General features: G+C 41.7%; 1 protein-coding gene across 1 annotated transcript in view; it reads left to right on the top strand.

The window, feature by feature from the left end:
- LOC109919897 overlaps nucleotides 1-21,539 on the top strand; it is a 253,629-nt gene that overhangs the window by 65,219 nt on the left and 166,871 nt on the right. Inside the window, exon 3 of the mRNA XM_048598683.1 lies at nucleotides 4,934-5,049. Coding sequence (XP_048454640.1) covers nucleotides 4,934-5,049 — 116 coding nt within the window. The remainder of the gene's footprint in view (nucleotides 1-4,933; nucleotides 5,050-21,539) is intronic.

Here is a 21,539-nt window from a genome sequence, read left to right on the forward strand (position 1 = left end):
TAGTCTCTAGTTACAGGTAAACAGTTATAAACCATTGGCAATTAACTCTACAAATTAAAACTATAATCCCCTCATAAACTACCCTTACTTACATACATATACGCACAGACATAAATAGGAGAAACAAAAAAAAGTGAATGGAAAGAGAACTGGGAAATCAGTTCAGTAGTCTTCGTTTAAAAGATTTGTTGAGTTTGTTCTTGCTGATCAGAAGGTTTCTCCTCAGCTTACTTTCTCCAAATACTTCCACTGGTTTGCCAGATGTACATGGTGACTGTTTCACTTATAAAAATATGTATGTGATATATCATTTAAAAAACCACAACATACAGCAGCTGCTGAAGGACAGCTAAAATGGGTTTCTTCAGGTTTAAAGTGGGGTTTGACTGCAGAGAATGGAGAGACAGTTCCTGAGCTTGTGGATATCTGATCACTTCACTCCATCTTGTACTAGCTCTGAGCTGTTCAGCTACCTAAGAACCAACTACATGGATGTGTCAGGCAAAAGGCTTTTGTCTTTATTCTTGTATTTATTCATTCACAGGATGCGGACATCACTGGCCAGGCAGAATTTATCACCCATCCCTAATTGCCCAGAGGACAGTTAAGAGTCAACCACATTGCTGTGAGTCTGGAGTCACATGTAGGTCAGACCAAGTAAGGATGGCAGTTTCCTTCCTAAAGGATATTAGTGAACCAGATGGAATTTTCCGAAAATTGACAATGAATTCACAGTCATCATCAGATTCTTAATTCAAGATATTTATTGAATTCAAATTCTACCATCTGCCATGGTGGGATTCAAACCCAGGGCCCCAGAACATTATCTGGGTCTCTGGATTAACAGTCCAGCAATAATACCACTAGGCCATCGCCTCCCCATGTCATGAACAATTAATCACTAGTCCATAGACCAATTAACATCTTGTTACCAGCCAAAGCTCCATCTGAACATAAAACTAATCAGCTCCGGTTCATCTGCAACCACTTCAATTACTGCTTGTTCAAGCTGCTATTTAAACAATGCTTGCCATCAGTGTCAGGTTACTTGCTTTTCATAACATGCAACAATCCTTTAAAATGTTGATTTTAAAACAGTTCTTTCTCATTTCAGTTCACAATTTTATACAACCCCAAAAGACATCTTCACATAAGAAAAATTGCAACTCTTCCCTGGATTTTGACAGAGGTGTGTGCCATAAATTGATACTTCACTTGTGGGTATGAGCTACCAGCCTGAAAGACCTCATCCTTCAAACAGAAATTTGTCTCACCCCCTTAAAGTCCTAATACTGAGTGATGCTAACTATCTCCTGTGCATGTCAATTCAGGACACCTTCATTGCCGAGCTACAACAATATATGGCTGATCAGCTAGGGATAAACTAAAAAAAAAGGTTGTCATTTGCCAGTTCAATAACTGCTTCAACAATGAGTACCAGGTTTTAATGGAATCCTAAAATGATGCATTGTATTACAGAAACATGGGATTCTATCTTGCTTGAATTCTGAAGTCCCAGTCAATGCAAACAACTTGCAGCAGACTCCAAGGAGCATTTACCTATTTCTTATAAACTGGGATTCTTTTCCCAGAACATTCAACAATTCTTTAACTGGATATAAATTTAGACCGTATGGAGTCTAGAGAAATACTGTGAAAGGCTTCGACATCCAACATCAATTAAAGATTATTTGCACCTTGTCTAACCATCAGAAAGCCAATTAACTTCAAAGAGAGCATCAACCAAACAATGATTCTACAGACTTGGTGTGGAGATAAACTGCACCTGCGAACATAACCCAACTGAAATGTTTGCGCAGCTCAAAGTCTTCAACCATGCACCAGGTATAGCAAACTAGAGCAGCCAGATGAACTTCAAAACTGTGTTCTGAGTAGTAAGCAGAACTCCTGAGACCCCAAAGTTCCAACATAGTTAGCAGTGGGAGGTGGGTGGTATCAGTGCACTGGGACTGATTAACAGTGTATTTAAATACCAGTATCTTTTCCATGTAATAGTAAATAGTTGTGACTCTAATAGCGGTAATCTAACTACTTGTGTGTTTTAAAGTACTTCTGTTTCCTGTATATTAATTGTGTTAATTTCCTTGGATTATTGAATTACCTTTTTTTGTATTGTTGTTACCTTTGTCGTACACAAATAATTGCAGAGATTCTTTTGCCCCTAAACACCTGTGTACTGTCTCTTCATTACATTCTATGTAATAAATCTAGTGTCCAGAACCAGGGACTGAGAGCAATTCAAACTGCTTGAAAGTTAGAGAGATAACTGACTGCAAGCCAGACTCCTACACTCTGCCAATGGAGGCTTCAAGAACTTTTCTCACTGATGTCAATATGCTTCATGGCACAGGCATGCACCACATCTAGCCTAAACCAGATGCTGTCTCACCTCCTAGCTTTGGGGACCATTACGTTGTGGCTAGTAGATTGGGCTGCCAGAATGGAGATGATTAGACAATTTCCTGATCAATCACACATGGACACTGCACTCCTGGAAGTGACTGGAATTGATTTTACAAATAATTAGTACTACGTAACCATTCTCCATTCACTAAATTTTGATGTAGAAGAAATCAGTTTTTATTATGTATCTATCCTCTACTCGCTGCTAGAGAGAAAACAATGTGGGTGGAATCCTTTAGGGGTTCTGAGAAACATAGGCGAGATGTGTGGCAAAACTGAGTGACAAAAACCATGAGTCCCAAGTCCACATTGAGATTATCTCACTCCAAATTTTATGCTTTGCACAACTGGTGTGGCGAGATTCTTGCTAGGCAGCACTGAGATGCTACTTGCAAGGAGGGGACACTGTAAATCATTGCTAGGAAGGGTGTAATGCGTGACGGGGTGTCGTTCATCCTGGGATGAGGAGGGTAACTGTGTGGCAACAGCAGGCATTGTCACCTCAACATACCAGGGGTGGATTGGAAGGGTAAGAAGGTGTAGGCATGTGTAGAAGAGTTGGATGTGGACTTGGGGAGGTGTGAAGCTGTGGTGTGAACAGAATGTGCTACTAGGAAGGGGATGTGAATATCTGGGGCCTCACTGACACAGTCATGCCAGTGCTGAAAGCTACTGGAACAGGAGTGCTCGCTGTCACTTTCCATCACGCTGGAAATTAAAAGTGTGCAATGTGGCTGTGGGTACACCTGGTGTGGGCAGGGTAAATGACTCGACTTGTGAGGGAGGAGGATGCAGCAAACACTGATCACAGGTCTTATTAAGGAGAACAACTTTATTCACAAGCCCATAAAAGGTAAAGCATACGAGCAAGCAGGTTACCTACTCCCTGGCCATCCTATAGCATTGGCTCTCTTTGTATGTTGCCCCTCCCTGGCACATCCAATGCTGAACAATTCTTTGACAGCTGCAACTTTGCGCACAGGGGAAGCTACTTTTGGGATGTTGAATGAGGAGAGACAAAACTTTCACCATGACCCAATGCCATATATACATATTGCTGCTTGGAGATAGCAAGAACTGCAGATGCTGGAGTCAGAGATAACACACTGTGGAGCTGGAGGAACACAGCAGGTGAGGCAGCATCTGAGAAGCAGGAAAGCCAACGTTTCGGGTTTACACACTTCATCAGGACCTTACTGTTGCCCCTGCTCACAAATTGTGCTTCAGATGTTCAGCACAGGCTTCAATGAGCCCCATGTGTAGCCATGAGTTGCTGCTGCTGGAATAAAAATGCATTAGCACCTATACGGAGAGATTCACAAATACACACAAGAAAGTCAACATCATGAGCCTTTACGGATAAAAGTGATATTTACAAAAAAGCCTTCTTTGCCCCATGCCACCAAAGTGCCCTCAGTAGGTTTTCTTCTTTGTCTCCCTCCCACTACCTTTCAGTGCAAGCCCTAGTTTCGCAGCTAGAGTGGAAGAAACCTGCTTGTCTGTTGAGGCCATTGGCTCTGGAGGTTCTTCTAAGTGTTTGCATAATCCTTAAATATAAATATCTTTCTCCAACAAGACAATGTCAGAAAGAAGCAATCTTGAATCTAGAAACTCTTTGCAATCCAAGCAGCTGACAGTTCCCTCTGATCTGTTTGCCTATTGTGAGATTTCACTGGTGCTTCCAATTGTTCTAAGAAACCAAACCTGCTCAGATTTACTACTGGGTTATGTTCAGTGGAAATTCCATCATTTCACATTATAATTTCAATGAGACCCGAAAATGATTCTGGTTTCCAAGTATTGATGATACTATGTGTGGTCGGCACCATTGTTTCCCAAGAAAAGATATGCGATTATATGGAGGTTCTCTGTAGAGTAATAGGAACAATGTGGTAAGTGCTCTGCAACAATTTCTACACCATGCTAATATCATTCCTGCCTGACCTGGCGTCCCTTAAATTGTGCTTTAATTCTTTGGGGTGGATTTCAACACTGTGAACTAGTACAAATCAAGTGAAATAAATGGAAATAATAATCAGGAACGATGTAAAATAGTCTCACAACAAGATTTTACATTTTGAGTCAAGATTAATCCCATTGTTACAGGTACTCATTTTATTTCAGCATTACACTAACCAAACAAGTTATAGCAGAGTTAGAAAGGGGAACAGAATCTGCTTTTATAAGTTATTTGATAGCTTAGGGATATTTCTTCAGAATCTGGCCAAATGCCTTGAAGTTGGCTGATTCATAATTTTATGTCACTGACGTAAAAGTAACAGGTTGAGTCATTAATGCCAATTTAACTATAGAATGAATTTCTTTCTGTAACTGGAGTGAAGATAGACATTCACAAAATCTGAGAATTATGAACAGACTGTTGAAATATTTCTCAATAATAATCCTAAATGAATAAGACATACTAGTCCCTTGATAATAACACTGGTAGTTCTGAAGTCTTTTTGATATTCACTATGGGAGATACAAATCATCAATCTTCTTATTTCAGATGTGTTCTCGAGTGGTAGCTCCAGCAAAGCTTATGCATAGAATCAAGCATTGGAAAAAGACATACACTGTGAAGGATCGAATTCAACTGTATGAGTTCATGGACCTATTGTTACTGTAAGTGTTGAATCTTCACTTAAATGGTGTTTTCCCCTTGGAGACATTCTTTGAAAGAATATTATTTCTGTTATCTAAGGAACTTGGGAGTAGGAGTTGACTAATCAACCACTGAAGCTTGTGAAATCATTCAATCAGATCAGGATGGATGTTTGTTGTTCTGTGCTCACCAAGACAGTAACCTTTTCAGAGCAAGATAGCAAGAACTGCAGATGCTGGAGTCAGAAATAACAAAGTATGGAGCTGGAGGAATACAGCAGGCCAGGCAGCATCAGAGGAACAGGAAAGTTGACATTTCGGGTCGGGACGCTTTCTGAAGAAGTGTTCTTCCAGCTCCACACTTTGTTATCTTAACCTTTTCAGAGTAGTGTTTTTATTGAAATCCCAATAAAATGCTCACTGCCAGTGTGAATACCTTATGATGGAAGTCGCCTCACTATGCAGACCAGAAAGGACATGACTGCAACTTAATCCAGACATATGCTTCAACATTTTTTATCCATCTTTTAATCATATCTTTTGATACCCTTGCCTAACAAAAAAAATAAACTTAATCTTCAAATTTTCTGAGATAGTAGGAACTGCCGATGCTGGAGAATCTGAGATAACAAGGTGTAGAGCTGGATGAACACAGCAGGCCAAGCAGCATCAGAGGAGCAGGAAAGCTGACGTTTCAGGTCTGGACCCTTCTTTTCTGAAGAAGGGTCCAGACCCGAAACGTCAGCTTTCCTTCAAATTTACTATTTGGCCAGTGACATCAGCTTTCTGAGGGAACGAGTCCCAAAGTTTCATGGCCCTTTGTATGAATAATACATTCTTGCATCACTCCCAAATGCCTAACTTTAATTTTAAGGATAAGCTCTCTTGTTCAGAATTATCGCAGTAGAGGAATTAGTTTCTCTATCTCTACCCTCTTGAGTTGTTTCACATATGTGCATCCTGTTGAATCTTTACATCATTTGAAATGCCCAAAGTTCAGATACATATCCTTGCTGTGTATCACCTCCCTGTCTAGCTTTGGCCACATCTGAAACTTAATAGGATAGGGGATCAAACTTGCATCCTTCTACACTAAGCCTTTGAAAATGCCACCCTTGTGCTCTTCAAAAAATCTCAAAATTTCGGTTGCTTTGTTAAGCTTCCTTATGATATAGTTTTCTTTTCAGTTTGGCTCTTTGGTATAGCTTCAATATAAAAACATGAAAATACAAGGTCAATAAAAGACCATTCCTGTATGTTCCAAGCATTTTCCTTTCCAGCTGTAACGTCCAACCATGTTTGGATCAACCCCAATTGACTCCACTAACATGTTTGTCAACCATTTCAAATATTTCTCAGTGAATATTAATTCTAATATGTTTTGCATACACCTTTTGCTCATTTTCATTTAAGCCATTTAGTCTTATTTAGGGCGTCACAGTGCCACAGTGGTTAGCACTGCTGCCTCACAGCACCAGTGGACCTGGGTTCAATTCCACCCTTGGGCAACTGTCTGTGTGGAGTTTGCACATTCTCCAGTGTCTGCGGGGGTTTCCTCTGGTTTCCTCCCACAATCCAAAGATGTGCAGGTTATTTGGATTGTCCATAGTGTTCAGGGGTGTGTAGCTTAGGTGGGTTATAGGGGAATGGCTCTGGGTGGGATGCTCCAAGGGTCGGTGTGGACTGTTGGGCCGAAGGGCCTGTTTCCATACTGTAGGTATTCTATGCTAATATTTTACTGTGATATTACTCCATATGTTGTATTCTCTCATGCAATGTCAATGCATTGATTCTTTTTGACGTGTATAAAGCTGAATCGTCCCTTATTATTTTATCCAGCTTTTCTTCTTTTCACTTGGATCAGGCATTGTGCTTTCTGCTACATCCTGTCCAGTCTTTTGCTTTCTGAGTTGTAATAACACAGATGAACCACATATTACAAGTCCTATTCCTTCCCACTAAAATTGTTGGACTTGGTTGTAATTGCTACCATGAGGCTTGAGCAAGGTTTTCACTTTTTGCTTTGGAGTTTCCACACTAATCATTTAATGTGGTTATGATCACAACCTGCAGTAGTAAGTAGATGGATTTCATATTTAAAAGGACCAAGGTAAGTGGTTACATTCTGCATTGGTTTCAGGACCTTCAGAGTTCTTCAGAACAGGCCCTGACGAAGAGTCACTGGACCTGAAGCATTAATACTGCTTTCTCCCAGAGTTTCTCCAGAAATTTGTTTTTGCATAAGATTTCCCATATCCACAGTTCCTTGTTTAATATTAGTCAGTGGCAGGAACCTGGTTTCAGTACTGCAAGGGGCTCGATGATCTTTTTGGGAAGGAAAGCCCTCTTTCAAGTGCCAATTTCACACATTGAGTTCTTCAGCATTCTCTTGTACGGCTCTTTGCAGGGTAATGTGACTTGCAAAGTGATGCATTACTTTCTGTCATCAAACACCTTTTCATATCCCTGCTTGAACAACCAACACTGACACTCAATCCATATCTTAGTGCCATTCCTAACCCATCCCTTACAGTCACCCTCCCAAAAATGTTGTCACTCTGTCATGTCATCATAATTTTTTACACTCAAAATTCTCTGCTTTTTCCAGGAGAAGAAAGCAGCGAACTCCTTGAGAGACAGAAAACTAAAGTGACAATCAAGTGAGGAGGATGGTTATGAGATTAGTTATGTTGCCATTGGCAATGGAGTGATGGGGATCTTGCAGATATTTGGTAACAGAATTAGTAATCACATTGCCACGACAAAGCAACAATCACTCAAGTCAAAATTGCTATCACCACTAATTAAACGTAAGCACCTACGCAACAATGAGTTTTAGCTTTTCAGCATCCGCAGTTCTTTTGGTTTTTATTTACCTTTTCTCAATGTCAGGTCTAATTCACATCATTTCATAAAACTTGTAAAAAAGGAACAGAACTGGGCCATTTGGGTCCTCAAGACTGCTGTATCATTCAATAAGATCGTGGCTGATTTGATTGTGGCCTTAACTCTACTTTCCTCACTGTCCCTATAATGGTCAATTTTTTAATAGATCACTGTCTGAGAGAAGAAATGCCTTGGATGTTATGAAAGCTCTTTCAAATTGAGGATTTTAGTTTTGATTTATTTCCTATTTTGACCACTCATGTTCTTCCTTCCTTTTGTCTGTTTTGACTCCATATGTAAACAGTAATGCAGTGATATTTGTGTGTAGGCAGACGTGGCACAGACCTCAATGACATCGTTGCTGCTCCTTCTCGATTTAGTCTGTGCCTGGAAATAGGGAAAACTATTAAAAGGCAATTCAGGGAGATTTACACAAACACTTGTTTGTTTGTTTGATGAGCACTTTATTTATCATACAAGAAGGAATTACATCTCTGTAACAAGGATCTCAAGGCGTGCAGGAATGAGACACTTGCTGCTTGCAGCAAAAGGAACCCATCCTGTCAAACATAGCTGAATGCTTCACTGAGATAGGTCAATGACTAGAAACTTGCAAACTGTCAAAAAGGCATTCTCTACAGACCCACAAACCTGATGTTGGCAAGTCTGCTTTTTTTTTCGTTGGTCACAGTTTTATAAAGCAGAAGCGCTGGCAGTAAAAAGTTGAAGTCAATCTGTACCTTTGGAAGATTTCGATTTTTGAAAAAATGGAGAGGTTCATTAAAATAACCAAATATTATGGTAAAAGGACTGAAGAATTCTCGAAATTGGTGACCTGGACTTTGCAGTGGGCAGCAAAGCAGGAGACTTTCTTGAACGCAAAGAAAGCTGCCCACAAAGATTTAGCAATATCCGTTGGAAAATTCTCTATTTCTAGACAGCATTTTAGGTCCTTTTAAGCTGCTAAATCAAGGAGATTTTTTGGTATGTAGCAGCAATGATGTCAGCAAGCAGATAGGCAACTGATTAAATTGAGGTGTTTACACACAGCAAATCCAGAGATAAAATACATATAAATTTAATTTTCAGATAAGTGAAGCAAATGAACAACTGCATCAAGATAGAAACTCAAATAAAGACAAGCAGACAAAGATAAAAAGAATGTAATTTGTATTTAAAAAGTGACATTTTTAATCACTGTAGTAAATTTACATTCCAAAATGTTAAAATTCGGTTTTGAAGACGTTGTCACGGTTTTTAGCAATAATTATGAAGTAAGCCTACGGTTAAAACACCAATTAGTCTTCAATGAATAAGGCCTATTATTTTTGTTACAATGAGACCAATAGTATTAGACTCACGACTGCAAAGGATATGGCAGTTGTGAGAACCTCTGCAAATCCCAATGTAGGAGTGCAATCTCTTGACAGCAATATCTGGATTTTTGCAAAATTCAGCATTTAGTGTCCAAACTCATGGCTTGCTGTCATTTTTAGTGGAGTATAATGGTGAATGCTGACAGTTTGCCATCGTTATCAAATCAAATTCTGGGCAAATATTTTGAGCATAGCTTTCTAACTTGAATGACCTCTGCTGCCTGCCATTGCCTGATTGCTATAGGACTGGATGGCAAACTTTCCAACAAACAAGTCATTCAGATGAGGAGGTGCAGCTTAAGAAAAACAACTGAGAAAAGCAATACAAATGCAAATTGATGGATCTAAGAACATATTTCTCTGAATTCTCTGACCAAGCGTAGGTCCGATCCAGGGCACATGGTCTCCAAGGAATCAGGCCCCGAATCATCCCAACAGGAGTGGAGATCAAACCACTAGGTCCGAATCTGATCTACATTGTCTGTCCAGCACTGGCTCCTCAAGAAGCTGTGGCAACCTGCACTTATACTTACATGACGTAGTCCCCAGAGGCATATGATGGAAACATTTGTAGATTGATTCTCAACTTGTTTGGCCACATTCTGAATGCACTTTCATCGGCTATCATGAACCTAGAAGTTCTATTTCGGAGGCAGGGATGCTACCACTGTGCCACAAGAGTTCCTATGTGTGTGTGTGCTTGAGAGAGTGTGTGTGTGTCGGTGTATGTGTGTTTGTGAGAGAGAGGATCTGTGTAAGTGTACGAGCATGTGTGTGTATGTTTGTGTGAGATAGAGTGTGTGTGTGGGAGTACATAGTGTGGTGGGGTCTCCTGCAGTGCGACATTAACCCAAGATCATGATTAAAGCCATCCTCATGGGTGTGGAACTTGGCAATCACCCTCTGCTCAAGATTTTATGTATCTCGAAGTCCACCTGGGAAGATACTTACCCGAAGATCCGAGGCTCAATATCCTTGACCCCTGAAGTGTTCCCCCACTGGGAAGGAACACCCTGTCCAGTGATCATTGCGCGGTATCCATCCATCCATTGTCATAAAGTCTGCATGACTTGAAAGGAATCTGGATTTTGCATTTTTATCAGGATTCTCCTTCCTAACTGATTAAAGATTGAACAAGAGGCTGCCAGGGTTGTTACCTTTCTGCTTATAATTTCTGTGCCTTATAGTCTCTCTCTCACACTACACCTGAGGAAGGGGCAGAGCTCCGAAAGCTTGAGTTTTCAAATAAACCTGTTGGACTATAACCTGGTGTCATGTGATTTTTGGCCTTGTCCACCCCAGTCCAACACCGAAGCCCAGTGAGACAACCATTGAACCAGAACAGTCGACAGAGAGAGCTGTGGTGGAGCAGCCAAAGAAGGGGTGGAATTGGACCCCTCCAGAGGGCAGCTGCTCTAGGCTCGACTTATATGCTCAAGCCATCAGGAAACACGTGAGTGCCAGATTGATTAACTGCATTCACAAGATGGTGCAAAACGCCACCCAAGCACAACTCATGGCCATCCAAGCTCTCAAGGCCAATCACAACATCGTCATCAAACCAGCAGACAAAGGAGGAGCCATCGTCATACAGAATAGAACGGACTACTGCAAGGAAGTGTACTGACAACTGAACAACCAGGAACAATACAGACAACTACCTGCCGATCCAACCAAAGAATACATCTGTGAACTCAACACACTGATCAACACTTTTGATCCAGTACTTCAGAGTACCCTACACTTCTCATCCCGCATACTTCTCGCGTAGGGGACTTCTGCTGCTTTCTGAAGATTCACAAAACCAACACACCTGGACTTCCCATCGTATCAGGCAAAGAGACCCTGCGTGAAAACCAAAACCTTTCTGGCTATGTCGAGGGCATCTTTAAACCCATTGTACGAAGAGCCCCCAGCTTCTGTCGTGACACCACAGATTTCCTACAGAAACACAGCACCCACAGACCAGTCCAACTAGAAACACTCCTCGTCACAATGGAAGTTTTGGCACTGTATATCATCATCCCCGACAACGACGACATTGATGCTACAGCGTCAGTACTCAGTACCAACAACTGCCAATTTCCAGACACCATCCTACAATTCATCCACTTCATCCTTGATCGCATCGTCTTCACCTTCGACAACTGGTTCTTCATCCAGACACACAGAACAGCCATGGGGTCAAATTTTGCACTGCAGTATGCCGACATTTTCATGCATGAGTTCAAACAAGACTTCTTTGCTGCACAGGACCTCCAACCAACACTATACACCAGATATATTGATGACATTTTCTTCCTTTGGTCTCATGGCGAGGAATCACTAAAACAACTATTTAGTAATATCAACCAGTTTCATCCCACCATCAGACTTACCATGGACTACTCTTTAGAATCAGTCTCATTCTTGGATACAAGCATCTCCATCAAGGATGGAGACCTCAATCCACTGTTACGAAGTTAACACTGTTAAGAGTAATTGTGATGTGGAAGTCAGGAAGCTAAAATGTGTGGTTTCTTTAAGAGATTTGTGCTTTGTCTGTACTTAGAAATTTTTTTAAATAAAATGTACGTCTGTGAGCAGCAGCTAAAGTTGCCAGTTCAGGGAGCCTCAAAAAGTGAAACAAGTATATTAATAAAAAAAGCCTTACAGGCAAAACAGCAGTCTTGTTTTGATGTTGTGACAACTAGTTTGAATTCGACCAATTACTTTAAAAGAAACACCTAGATACGGAAAGCCAATTGAATTTAAATCTGATGGTGTTGACAGCCTGAAACCAATCATATTGTAAGAATTTGATTGTGTTATTACGGGTATATAAAATGAGGGCATTTGGAAAATCGGGGAGAGCCAACTGCCTTCTGAAAGAGAGAGCCATCTGCCACCTGCCAGAATTAGCACCATTCAGCTCCCAGAGAAAGCCCATCTAATTAATCAAAGGTACCAAAGGAGCTACCAAACGATTATAACTTGGTGTCATGTGATTGTTGACCTTGTCCAGCTCAGTCCAATACCGGCATCTCCACATCTCATGTACAAACGGAAGGGGAATAGGGAGGAAATTAGAAATTGGCAGCCAATATCATTGCTCCATGCAGACTACAAAATCGTGTCTAAGGTCATCACCATCTGGGCCAGGTCTGCTGTGGGATCGGTGAACCACCCCAACCAAACCTGTGCTGTACCGGGCATGACGATGTCTGACAGACAAGTGCTTCTCAGGAATACAATTGTTTACGTGCAGGACAATGGGTGGAGAAGGCCTTTGATAGGATATCACCCGTGTATATGTGGGACATGCTCTCCAAAATGGACTTTGGGGAGGGAATCTACAACTGGATCCAATGGCTCTACACCAACATTGTTAGCGCAGTCTTAATCAATGGGTGGGAATCAGAAAGTTTCCTGATCAGAAGCAGAGTCAGGCAGAGCTGCCCACTCTCTCCTGCCTTGTTTGTGTGTTGTATAGAGCCCTTTGCTTGTCTGTCAGGAAGAATCTGAGCCTGAGAGGGGTGACTATTCCAGACAGTGGAGGCCAGCAGGTTGAAGTCTCCCCGTATAATCATGACTTTGCCGTTTTCTGCTGGGATCTGTTGTCAGTGCGCAGACTCATGAGCATCTGCAACCAGTTCAAACTGGCCTCGGGAGCCAAGGTAAATCAAGGCCATATTCTTTGGGAACTGGACTGATTGATCCTTCATTCCCTTCCCCCTCAGGACAGACTACCTGAAGGTGCTGGGAATATGGTTCGGAGGGGCTGGGGCGTGCACAAAATCTTGGGAGGAGCATATTGCCAAAGTGAAGCAGAAACTGGTCTTCTGCAAGCACTGCTTCTTCCCCATTGCGGGTAAAAACTCGGTCATCAGGTGTGAGGCACTTTCTCTGTTGTTGTACCTGTACAGGTCTGGCCCATTCCCCGAAACTGCACTGTTTCAGTCACCCGAGCCAGCTTCCATTTTATCTGGAAGCCTAAGATAGACCGGGTCTGCAGGAACTCCATGTACAAAACTCTGGATACAGCGATGGGGGTGGGGGGTGTGAATGTACCCAATGTTGCCCTCATCCTGATGGCCAACTTTGTGTGTGGCTGCATCAAGCTGTGCGGAGACCCTCGGTACGCAAACACCCAAATGTCACTACGTACTGAGGTTCTACCTGTCCTTGGTGTTGCGAAAGATGGCACCAGCCTTGCTGAAGTGGAAGGCTCCAAGTATTTGGACCATTCCGTATCACCTATCCTTTGTCGAAAAATTTGCAAAGAAAAACACCTCTGACCACCAGCCCATCAGGAAGTGGTCAGCACGCAGCATCCTCGAGACCCTGAGGGAAAAGGAGAGGACGATCCTGTCATGTGGTTCCCTGAGCCGACTGTCAAAGTCATTGGCAAAATGCCTCATCACCAGAAATTTCTAACAAGCACCAAGATATCACTTGGCTGGTGGTGAGAAGGGAGATCCTTTATGTATGCCTGGTTGGTCTGCGCCACCTCACGCTGCCCTCAAAGTAGCTGCAGGGGCATTGAGACTGTCACACATATCCTGCTGGAATGTGCCTTTGCAAAGGAAGTCTGGAGGAAGATGCAGTGGTTTTATCGAGGTTTGTCCTGGGCATCTCCATAAATCGGGACTCTGTGCTCTGCTGCATGCTCCCTGGGACGCACACCGAGACAAACATCAACTGCGCCTGGAGGACCGTCAACTTGGTGAAAGATGCTCTTTGGTCTGCCCGAAACTTGTTGGTCTTGTTGGAACAAGGAGGTGGCCCTGACTGGCACATTCTAAGGTCCAGGATGAGCTAAGGGGTGCACTAAAGCCTGGGGCATCTGCTGCCAAGGTGTAGTGGGGGAAAGACCAGTGCCTGAAATCTTTCTGCTGAAGGCAAATGGGAGTCTGTTCAGTTATTAGGCCCTCTCAGTGCCTCAAATATATGTAAATATTAGCATGGTATATGTAAGAGAGGTCTTTGGTTTTTCGGATAGAGTCATAGTCCAATGTTTTGTTTATTTACTTGATATGCAACTGTACAGAACCGAACTGCGTTTGTGACAATGTATATATACAGAGAGATTTTTTAATGAATAAAGTATATTATTGAAAAATAAAAAAAAAGTACCAACGCTTCAAGAACTCCTGGGGTTCAGGAAAGCAGCTCATACTACCTTCTGAAGATCAGTTAGGGAACAGGCAATAAATGTTGGCCCAGGCAGCAATATCCACATCACGTGTGTGAATGAAAAAGAACCTTGCACTGTTAAATAGGCAAGTAGCTCATCGCAGGAAGGACACAGGCTTCAGTTTTGAAATATGATAATTATAAATATGATTTTAAAATAATAACCACAGGCCTGGGAGAGTGCTAACACACCATCAGGCAAAACCTGGTAGGGGCCAGGTGTCCATGTAGGTAGGTTTAATATATCTTTTCAGATATTCTGTGGGCCAAAGGTTGCTCATCCAGATCACATACAAGAAGACTTGGGCCTTTCCTGAGACACATGCCCCCTCAGTACAATCACAAACGTCCTTCATTCCTGATTGATCCCCTCACAGGTTGTCATTTGGTTGGGTGTGAAACTCCAGCTTTTCATTCTCCATGTCTCCATGCCTGGTTCTTTGGCTGAACCCATATCGGGTTCTTTGGCTGCTTACAGAATTGAAACAGTGACTTTATTCAATTTTTTTTACACTGAACAAGCCTATTTATATTGCATGGTGTTATTTTCCAAAGGTTTGCAATCACATCTTTAGGCAATTATCCATCAAGCTGCTGTTGTGGGCAGGCCTCAGGATCCTAGCAACTGGAGAAAGGGACTTAACAAATATTCCAGAAGTTGAGTTTTTCGTCTTGATGAAATTGCACAAGTTTCCAGTTGCCATACAAACTCACTAAATAGTTGGCATTGGAGAGGGTGGAAACAAAAAAGACAGTGCATTAAAGCAGACAAATTGTTTGGTATATCTTACAAGTAAATAATTCTACATTTGTTCCACACAGAAGTTAGTATTCTCATAAGCATTTTTAAGATCATCAAATGTCTAGATATGCACTTAATAATGTTTCAGAGAGAAACTAGCCCTATCCTGAAAGTGGATGTAAGGATTGCAAAACATGATTAATCCATGCCCATTAATTGCATTATAGATCACATGATAAATTTGTCCCTACTCCTGTGGTTTGCTTCCAGGTGACCACTCTGGTACCTCGTAGAATCTGCCACCTCTCCCGGTATATGGTACTGAAGTAGTTCACTGCCAGCAAACCTCCTTTGTCTTTGCTTTGTCTTGATCCTTCTCATGATTAGTAATAAAAGATTCACCACCACAGAGAATTTACTGAATATACCAAAGATGTGCTGTTCTGAAATATCAAGAAGGTTTATTAACATGGAAACAATAAGCAGAATTAAGCTGTTCAGCATTTTGAGCTTGCACTGCCATTCAATATGATCATGGCTGATCCTCTACCTCAACTCCACATTCCTGTTTTCTCCATACTGCTAGATGCCCTTAATATCTAAAAAATTACCAATCTCTTTCTTGAACATGTTCAGTGACCCAATCTCCACAGCCTTCTGTGGTAGAAAATTCAACAACTTGATCATGCTGCAGTGAAGAAATATGTTTATGAAGTGTTTGTGTGATGGGAATTTGTAGAACTACATTTGATCAGGCATAATTACTGGAGACATATGAAGCTGTTACAGATAAACTTGGTCCCCCCAGATGCTAGAATAGAACTCCAGCAGCCGATGTAATGTGAACATAAACACCTTCTGAACTGTTATTTTTTTACAACTCCCTCCAAGCCCTTTTTTCTCCCCCATAGTTAATCCATCGTCTAGTATATAATCATAGCTATATTATACGTGCCACAATCCAATCTGTTGCTGTGAAAAGGTTCTCTTACCTTTACTTCCTTTGGATTCTCTCTTTAATTACCTTCTCTCTTAATTGCTGCTGTTTTAGAGGTTGCTGCTTTGTTTCTTTCATATTACTTATTCAATTTTTGTGTTGCTTCTATTTTTGAAGTAGCAGATTTGTGCCCACAAGTGGTGTTCTTACCAAAAAAGAATAAGTAATGATTTCTGGCTGCCTGAACGATAAAGCGCCTGAAAGGTATAGTCCCTCTTATTGTAACATTGTGGTGACAGGTTTCTGGCAAGCCCTAATTCTCCTTTTCCCCCTCCCTCTCCCCTTCCCTTTTGTAAGTCCAGCATCCTCCCTGATGCATTTTTTGCTTGAAGCACAGCAAAAGTATCTTAACTTGTACACTTCTTATGACTTTGTCATGCTTCTGAGTGATCTCCTGTACTGAGCTGACATGATTTAAACAGACAGAGAGTCATAAAGTCATACAGCATGGAAACAGATCCTTCGGTCCAACCAGCCCATGCCAAACATAGTCCCAAACTAAACGAGTCCCACTTGCTTGCTCCTGGCCCATATTTCTCCAAACCTTTCCTATTCATGTACTTGTATCCAAACGTCTTTTAAACGTTGTAATTGTACCCACATCCACCACTTCCTCAGGAAGTTCATACCACACACAAACCACCCTCAGTGTAAAAAAATTGCCACTCTTGTCTTTTTATAAATCCCTCTCCTCTCACCTTACAAATGTGTCCCCTTGTCTAGAAATCCCTCATCCTAGGGAAAAGATTAGCTACCGTTAGCTACCTATACCCCTCATTATTTTATAAACTTTTATCAGGTTGCCTCTCAACCTCCTATGCTCCAGACAGAAAAGGTCCAAGCCTGTCCAACCTTTATTTATAACTCAAACCTTCCATACCTGGCAATATCCTGGTAAATCTCTTCTGAACGCTCTCCAGCTTAATAATATCCTTCCTATAACTGGGCCATTTGGCATGCTTGCCTTCATTGCTCAGTCCTTTGAGCTTAGGAGTTGGGAAGTCATGTTGAGGTTGTACAGGATATTGATTAGGTCTCTTCTGGAATACTGTGTCCAGTCTAAAGTTGTTCATTGAAAATTGCAATGGAAATCTTCTTAACATCATGTCTTATGTTCTTACATGTGGTGTTAGCTCTAGACCTTGTCTGTAAATTGCCAATGCTGGAATTGGGGGCAGAAATTCTGGATTCTGGTCCCACATGCCATTTTTCAGCTTATAACTTGTACAATTCTTGGATTGCCTCATCTATTTTGTGACAGGTACGAGCAATGTTCTACAAAAGGAGAAATTACTGGAAAAGCTCAACATGTCTGGCAGCATCTGTGGAGAGAAATCAGAGTTAACGTCTCAGGTCGAGTGACCCTTCCTCAGAACAGTTCTGAGGAAGGGAGTCCAAGTCCACGTTGAGGCCAGGAGTCTGAGTCCACATCATGTGCAATGTGCACACGTTGCAATTTTCAGTCAACAGCTTTAGATATCTCTATAAATCATGTCAGCTGAGGTCACTCAGAAGCATGAGAAAGTTATAAAAAGGGTACTAGTGAAGACATGTATGCTGTTTTTCAAGCAAGAAAAGCATCAGGGAAGATTCTGAGGTCAGGAATCCAAGTCCATGCTGAGGCCAGGAGTCCATGCTGGCTTTCACCCTGGACATCGCTGAATCTGCCCAAGAATGGGAGGTAAAAAAGTGAAAGAGAGAGAAAAAAATAGGAAAGAAGTGGATGGAGCTGACGTGCTCCAGCTCAGGAGTCCCACTCTACTTCCATCTTGGAAAGGAAGAGCTAAAGCCCAAATTTTCTGGCACAAAGTGAGAGGTAGTGGGAGGTGCCGGCTTTAGCTCAAGTGGTTATTTCAATTTATTGCATAAATCCTCCAGGTCGCATGTTCGCATTGAGTGAACTACAGGTGCCATATGGTATTACAGGTGGCATGGTGGCTCAGTAGTTAGCACTGCTGCCTCAAAGCACCAGGGACCCAGGTTCAATTCCACCCTTGGACGACTGTCTGTGTAGAGTTTGCACATTCTCCCCATGTCTGCATGGGTTTCCTCCCACAGCCCAAAGATATGCAAGATAGTGAGATTGGCCATGCTGAATTGCCCATAGTGCAGGCTAGGCGTGTTAGCCATGGGAATGCAGGGTTACAGGGATGGGTCTGGGTGGGATTTTGTCCAGAGGGTCAGTGTGGACCCATTGAGCCAAATGACCTGTTTCCACACGGTAGGGATTCTGAAGTATTGTTTCAAGCTCAATGCCAAGAATGAATATTGGGTCATATGCCTTTCCCCAGAGTCACAGGAACTGACAACTTTTAGAATGTCTTATTGTAGATACTGTTTGTCAGATTAACATTGGTTTACCCATTTGCCAGGTTATATTCCAATAACGTATGAATCTCATCAATAAGATTCTACCAGGTTGTCTCTGTATCACAGAGGTCCTTGATAAACAAAACATAACTGACATAAACCTTCATCAGCTTATCCAAGCAGCAAGTAAACAAGGTTTAGTTTTCACTAGCAAAAAAAATGCTAAATCAACATGAACCCAAATCAACTTCTTCAGATCATTATTCTCTTTAAATGATATTAGATCTGATCCCACTCGAATGGAAGATAATTAATGAGGCTCTCGATCTGTTTCCAGAGGGAGCTCTAGCTACCTGAATTGCGTATGTACACAGCACTAAGCCGGCATTAGCTTTTTGTCTGCCAGTTTGGTCCTAGCCCAGCCTTGTTTATGAGTTGGAGCTTGGAAAGTGCCCCTGAGCTGCTGAAGCAGAATGTTGTTTCTCATAATTATGTCTGATATCAATTTGTGCAATAGAGGGCAGATGTGAGCAGTGCACCAGCCTTTCAAGAGGATTCAAGTGGAGCTCCCAGTGTCACACCATCATTTCAGTGTCTCAGAAATTATATCTTGCCACCACATCTTTCAGAATTCTGACTGTAACACAGATGATAACTGAGAGGTACACTAACACCCAACATGCTAACTAACATAGCTAAAGCCTCTCAGGTTAGCCCTTAAGTGAATTCTGTATATCAAATTTCTCTTGTTTGACGTGGATTTTGCCAAGTGAATGACAACTGATTCTTTTAAATCTGCTAAGTAATGTAATAACTCGATAAAGCCTATAATAATTACTTGCCACTTTTATAGATGTTACACCCATAAAACTTAGAAATTATGGAAACAGTCTTTTTAAATCTGTAATGCAGACACTTAACACAGCTTAATAAATTCAGTATTACAGTTGTATGTGGATTAATTGTCTGGCTGTATTTTAAAATAGGGTGCTTCTGCTGTCATTTAACTCAATCACCATCAACATCCAGCAACCAAAGGTTGAAAGGTTTTTTTATTCATGTCACAAAGCAGAATAAAAATGAACAAGAAGAAATTTATGAAAATGAACATGTTGTAGATCAGAATGACGATGTTTTTGAATGTTCTGTTGGAGAGAGTGGGTGAGTTTTTGGACCTCCCTGTGAGCAGGAATAGTGGTAGGGCCTGAAAATACTCCTGGTGAACATGTCAGTTTTGAGATGCCATTCCAAGTGTTCACCAGAGCACAAGGAGGGCAGGACAGAGATCTATCTCCACCCTGTCTTGTCTGAGGCCTATTAGAGTCCTTAGATAGCTTGTTATATAAAAGTTTGCTTGAATTGGAGATTGAGATTTTTATGGGCGTGTATGGGTTTCACACACTGTCCATTGCTGATCAGCTGAAAGGATGTGGTTACGAGTGGGGAACTACTCATCGCTGCATCACGGAATTAGCCTGTCCGTAAGAGGTTCAGTGGGAAAATATGGGGGCGGGAGGGTTTGCTCTCAACGTTTGAAAAGGAAGTGTCATTGTGCAGTTGACAGGAATTTAGTGCTTGTATCAACGTCTTGACATTAGGGGGGCAGAAGAGCATGGGGCAAAGCTGCCAATGACAAGAGGGTGCCACATGTTCACAAGAAAGGCTACTGTTGGCGGTTAAGGCATGACTGTCAGATTTTGGGTCCTGTGGCATTTAGGGAGTAATATACTTCTGAGGAAGGTCAGTACTCCAGTAACAAGTGGGCAAGAGAGAAGAAAGGATGGCAGGTGAGACAAGAAGACAATATCCTCACCTCGTTGAAGTCAAAGATCTCTGGAGATGACTGAGACCCGGTGTTGAAGGATACTGCAATTTTTCAGGCAGATGCTCACAAACATTTGTGCACTCGGTCCCACAGTGAGAACCAATTGTTTAGAAACACATTAAGCAGCCCCCACAAAGATGGCTGTTATAATCATGTGATTGGAATTAGCAGTAACCTTTTGGAAGCTTCCCAAGGGGCTTATAGTGGTCAGGAGTTAGGAGACCCCGGTTCAAGTCCCACCTGCTCCAGAGGCTGTAATGACATCTCCAAAAAGATTGATCAGAAATATCTGGAAGCTTCCCAAAAATCATGTCAGTCAATCAACTCATCACTTACCTCCTGGTCGGACCGGAATGCTAAATTATTTTGTTATGAGATGTACAGATTATCTATAAAATAGAATTCCAAATGTACCTATTTTAAGATGCATTAAATGTAGTGATTGTAATGAGGTCAGCTAGGTGGACCTCATAGAATATGATTTCCCTGATTGGGGCTGTTAATCCAGACGAATCAGGGGCCCCCGGCTGACAGATATATTTACAGGAGTTTCAGAAGTTCTGTTCACTCTGACAGCTGACTCCGAGGAAGCTGTATCAGTGTTGATGACTTGCCAAGTACAAATTAAGGGTGACTTGGTGATGGGATACCAGCCTCTGTTGAATTATTTCATTCATAACTTTCCACTTAATCTATGAAATGGGCCATAGATAGTTGCTTACCTGTGATGCACACCTTTGTCTTAATGGTAATGTAACTTTCATAGTGTTAAACCCAATTGCCTTTTTAATTCTACAACTCTGACCTCGCAGTTAAAGAGTCAACACTGCTCCATATAACATCTACTGACAATAATCAACACCCTAACTTCAGGCTAAAAAAGAATGCTTCTGGCCTGTAAGTAACAACCAGCAACCTGTTGTGGGATTGTGTTCAATAAAGACTGAGATCAATGAGTGGTAAAAATAGTCTCTTTGTTGAGCATCTGCAGTAGCACAATTCGAGCCAGCAATGGAATCCAAAGTACAGTTTTACAGTAGCCTCTTTTGTACACAGTTTTTACATACATTAATTTTTTTGCAATTTAGTATCATATAGTTGTATCGACTGTTCACAAGTTTGTGTGACAACTGTCCTGGGGAAGCAGGAGATGGTTTAAGATAACAAGGTGTGGAGCTGAATGAACACAGCAGGCCAGGC

This window comes from Rhincodon typus, chromosome 7 (assembly GCF_021869965.1).
Source record: "Rhincodon typus isolate 14 chromosome 7, sRhiTyp1.1, whole genome shotgun sequence".
NCBI classification, from domain to species: Eukaryota; Metazoa; Chordata; class Chondrichthyes; order Orectolobiformes; family Rhincodontidae; genus Rhincodon; species Rhincodon typus.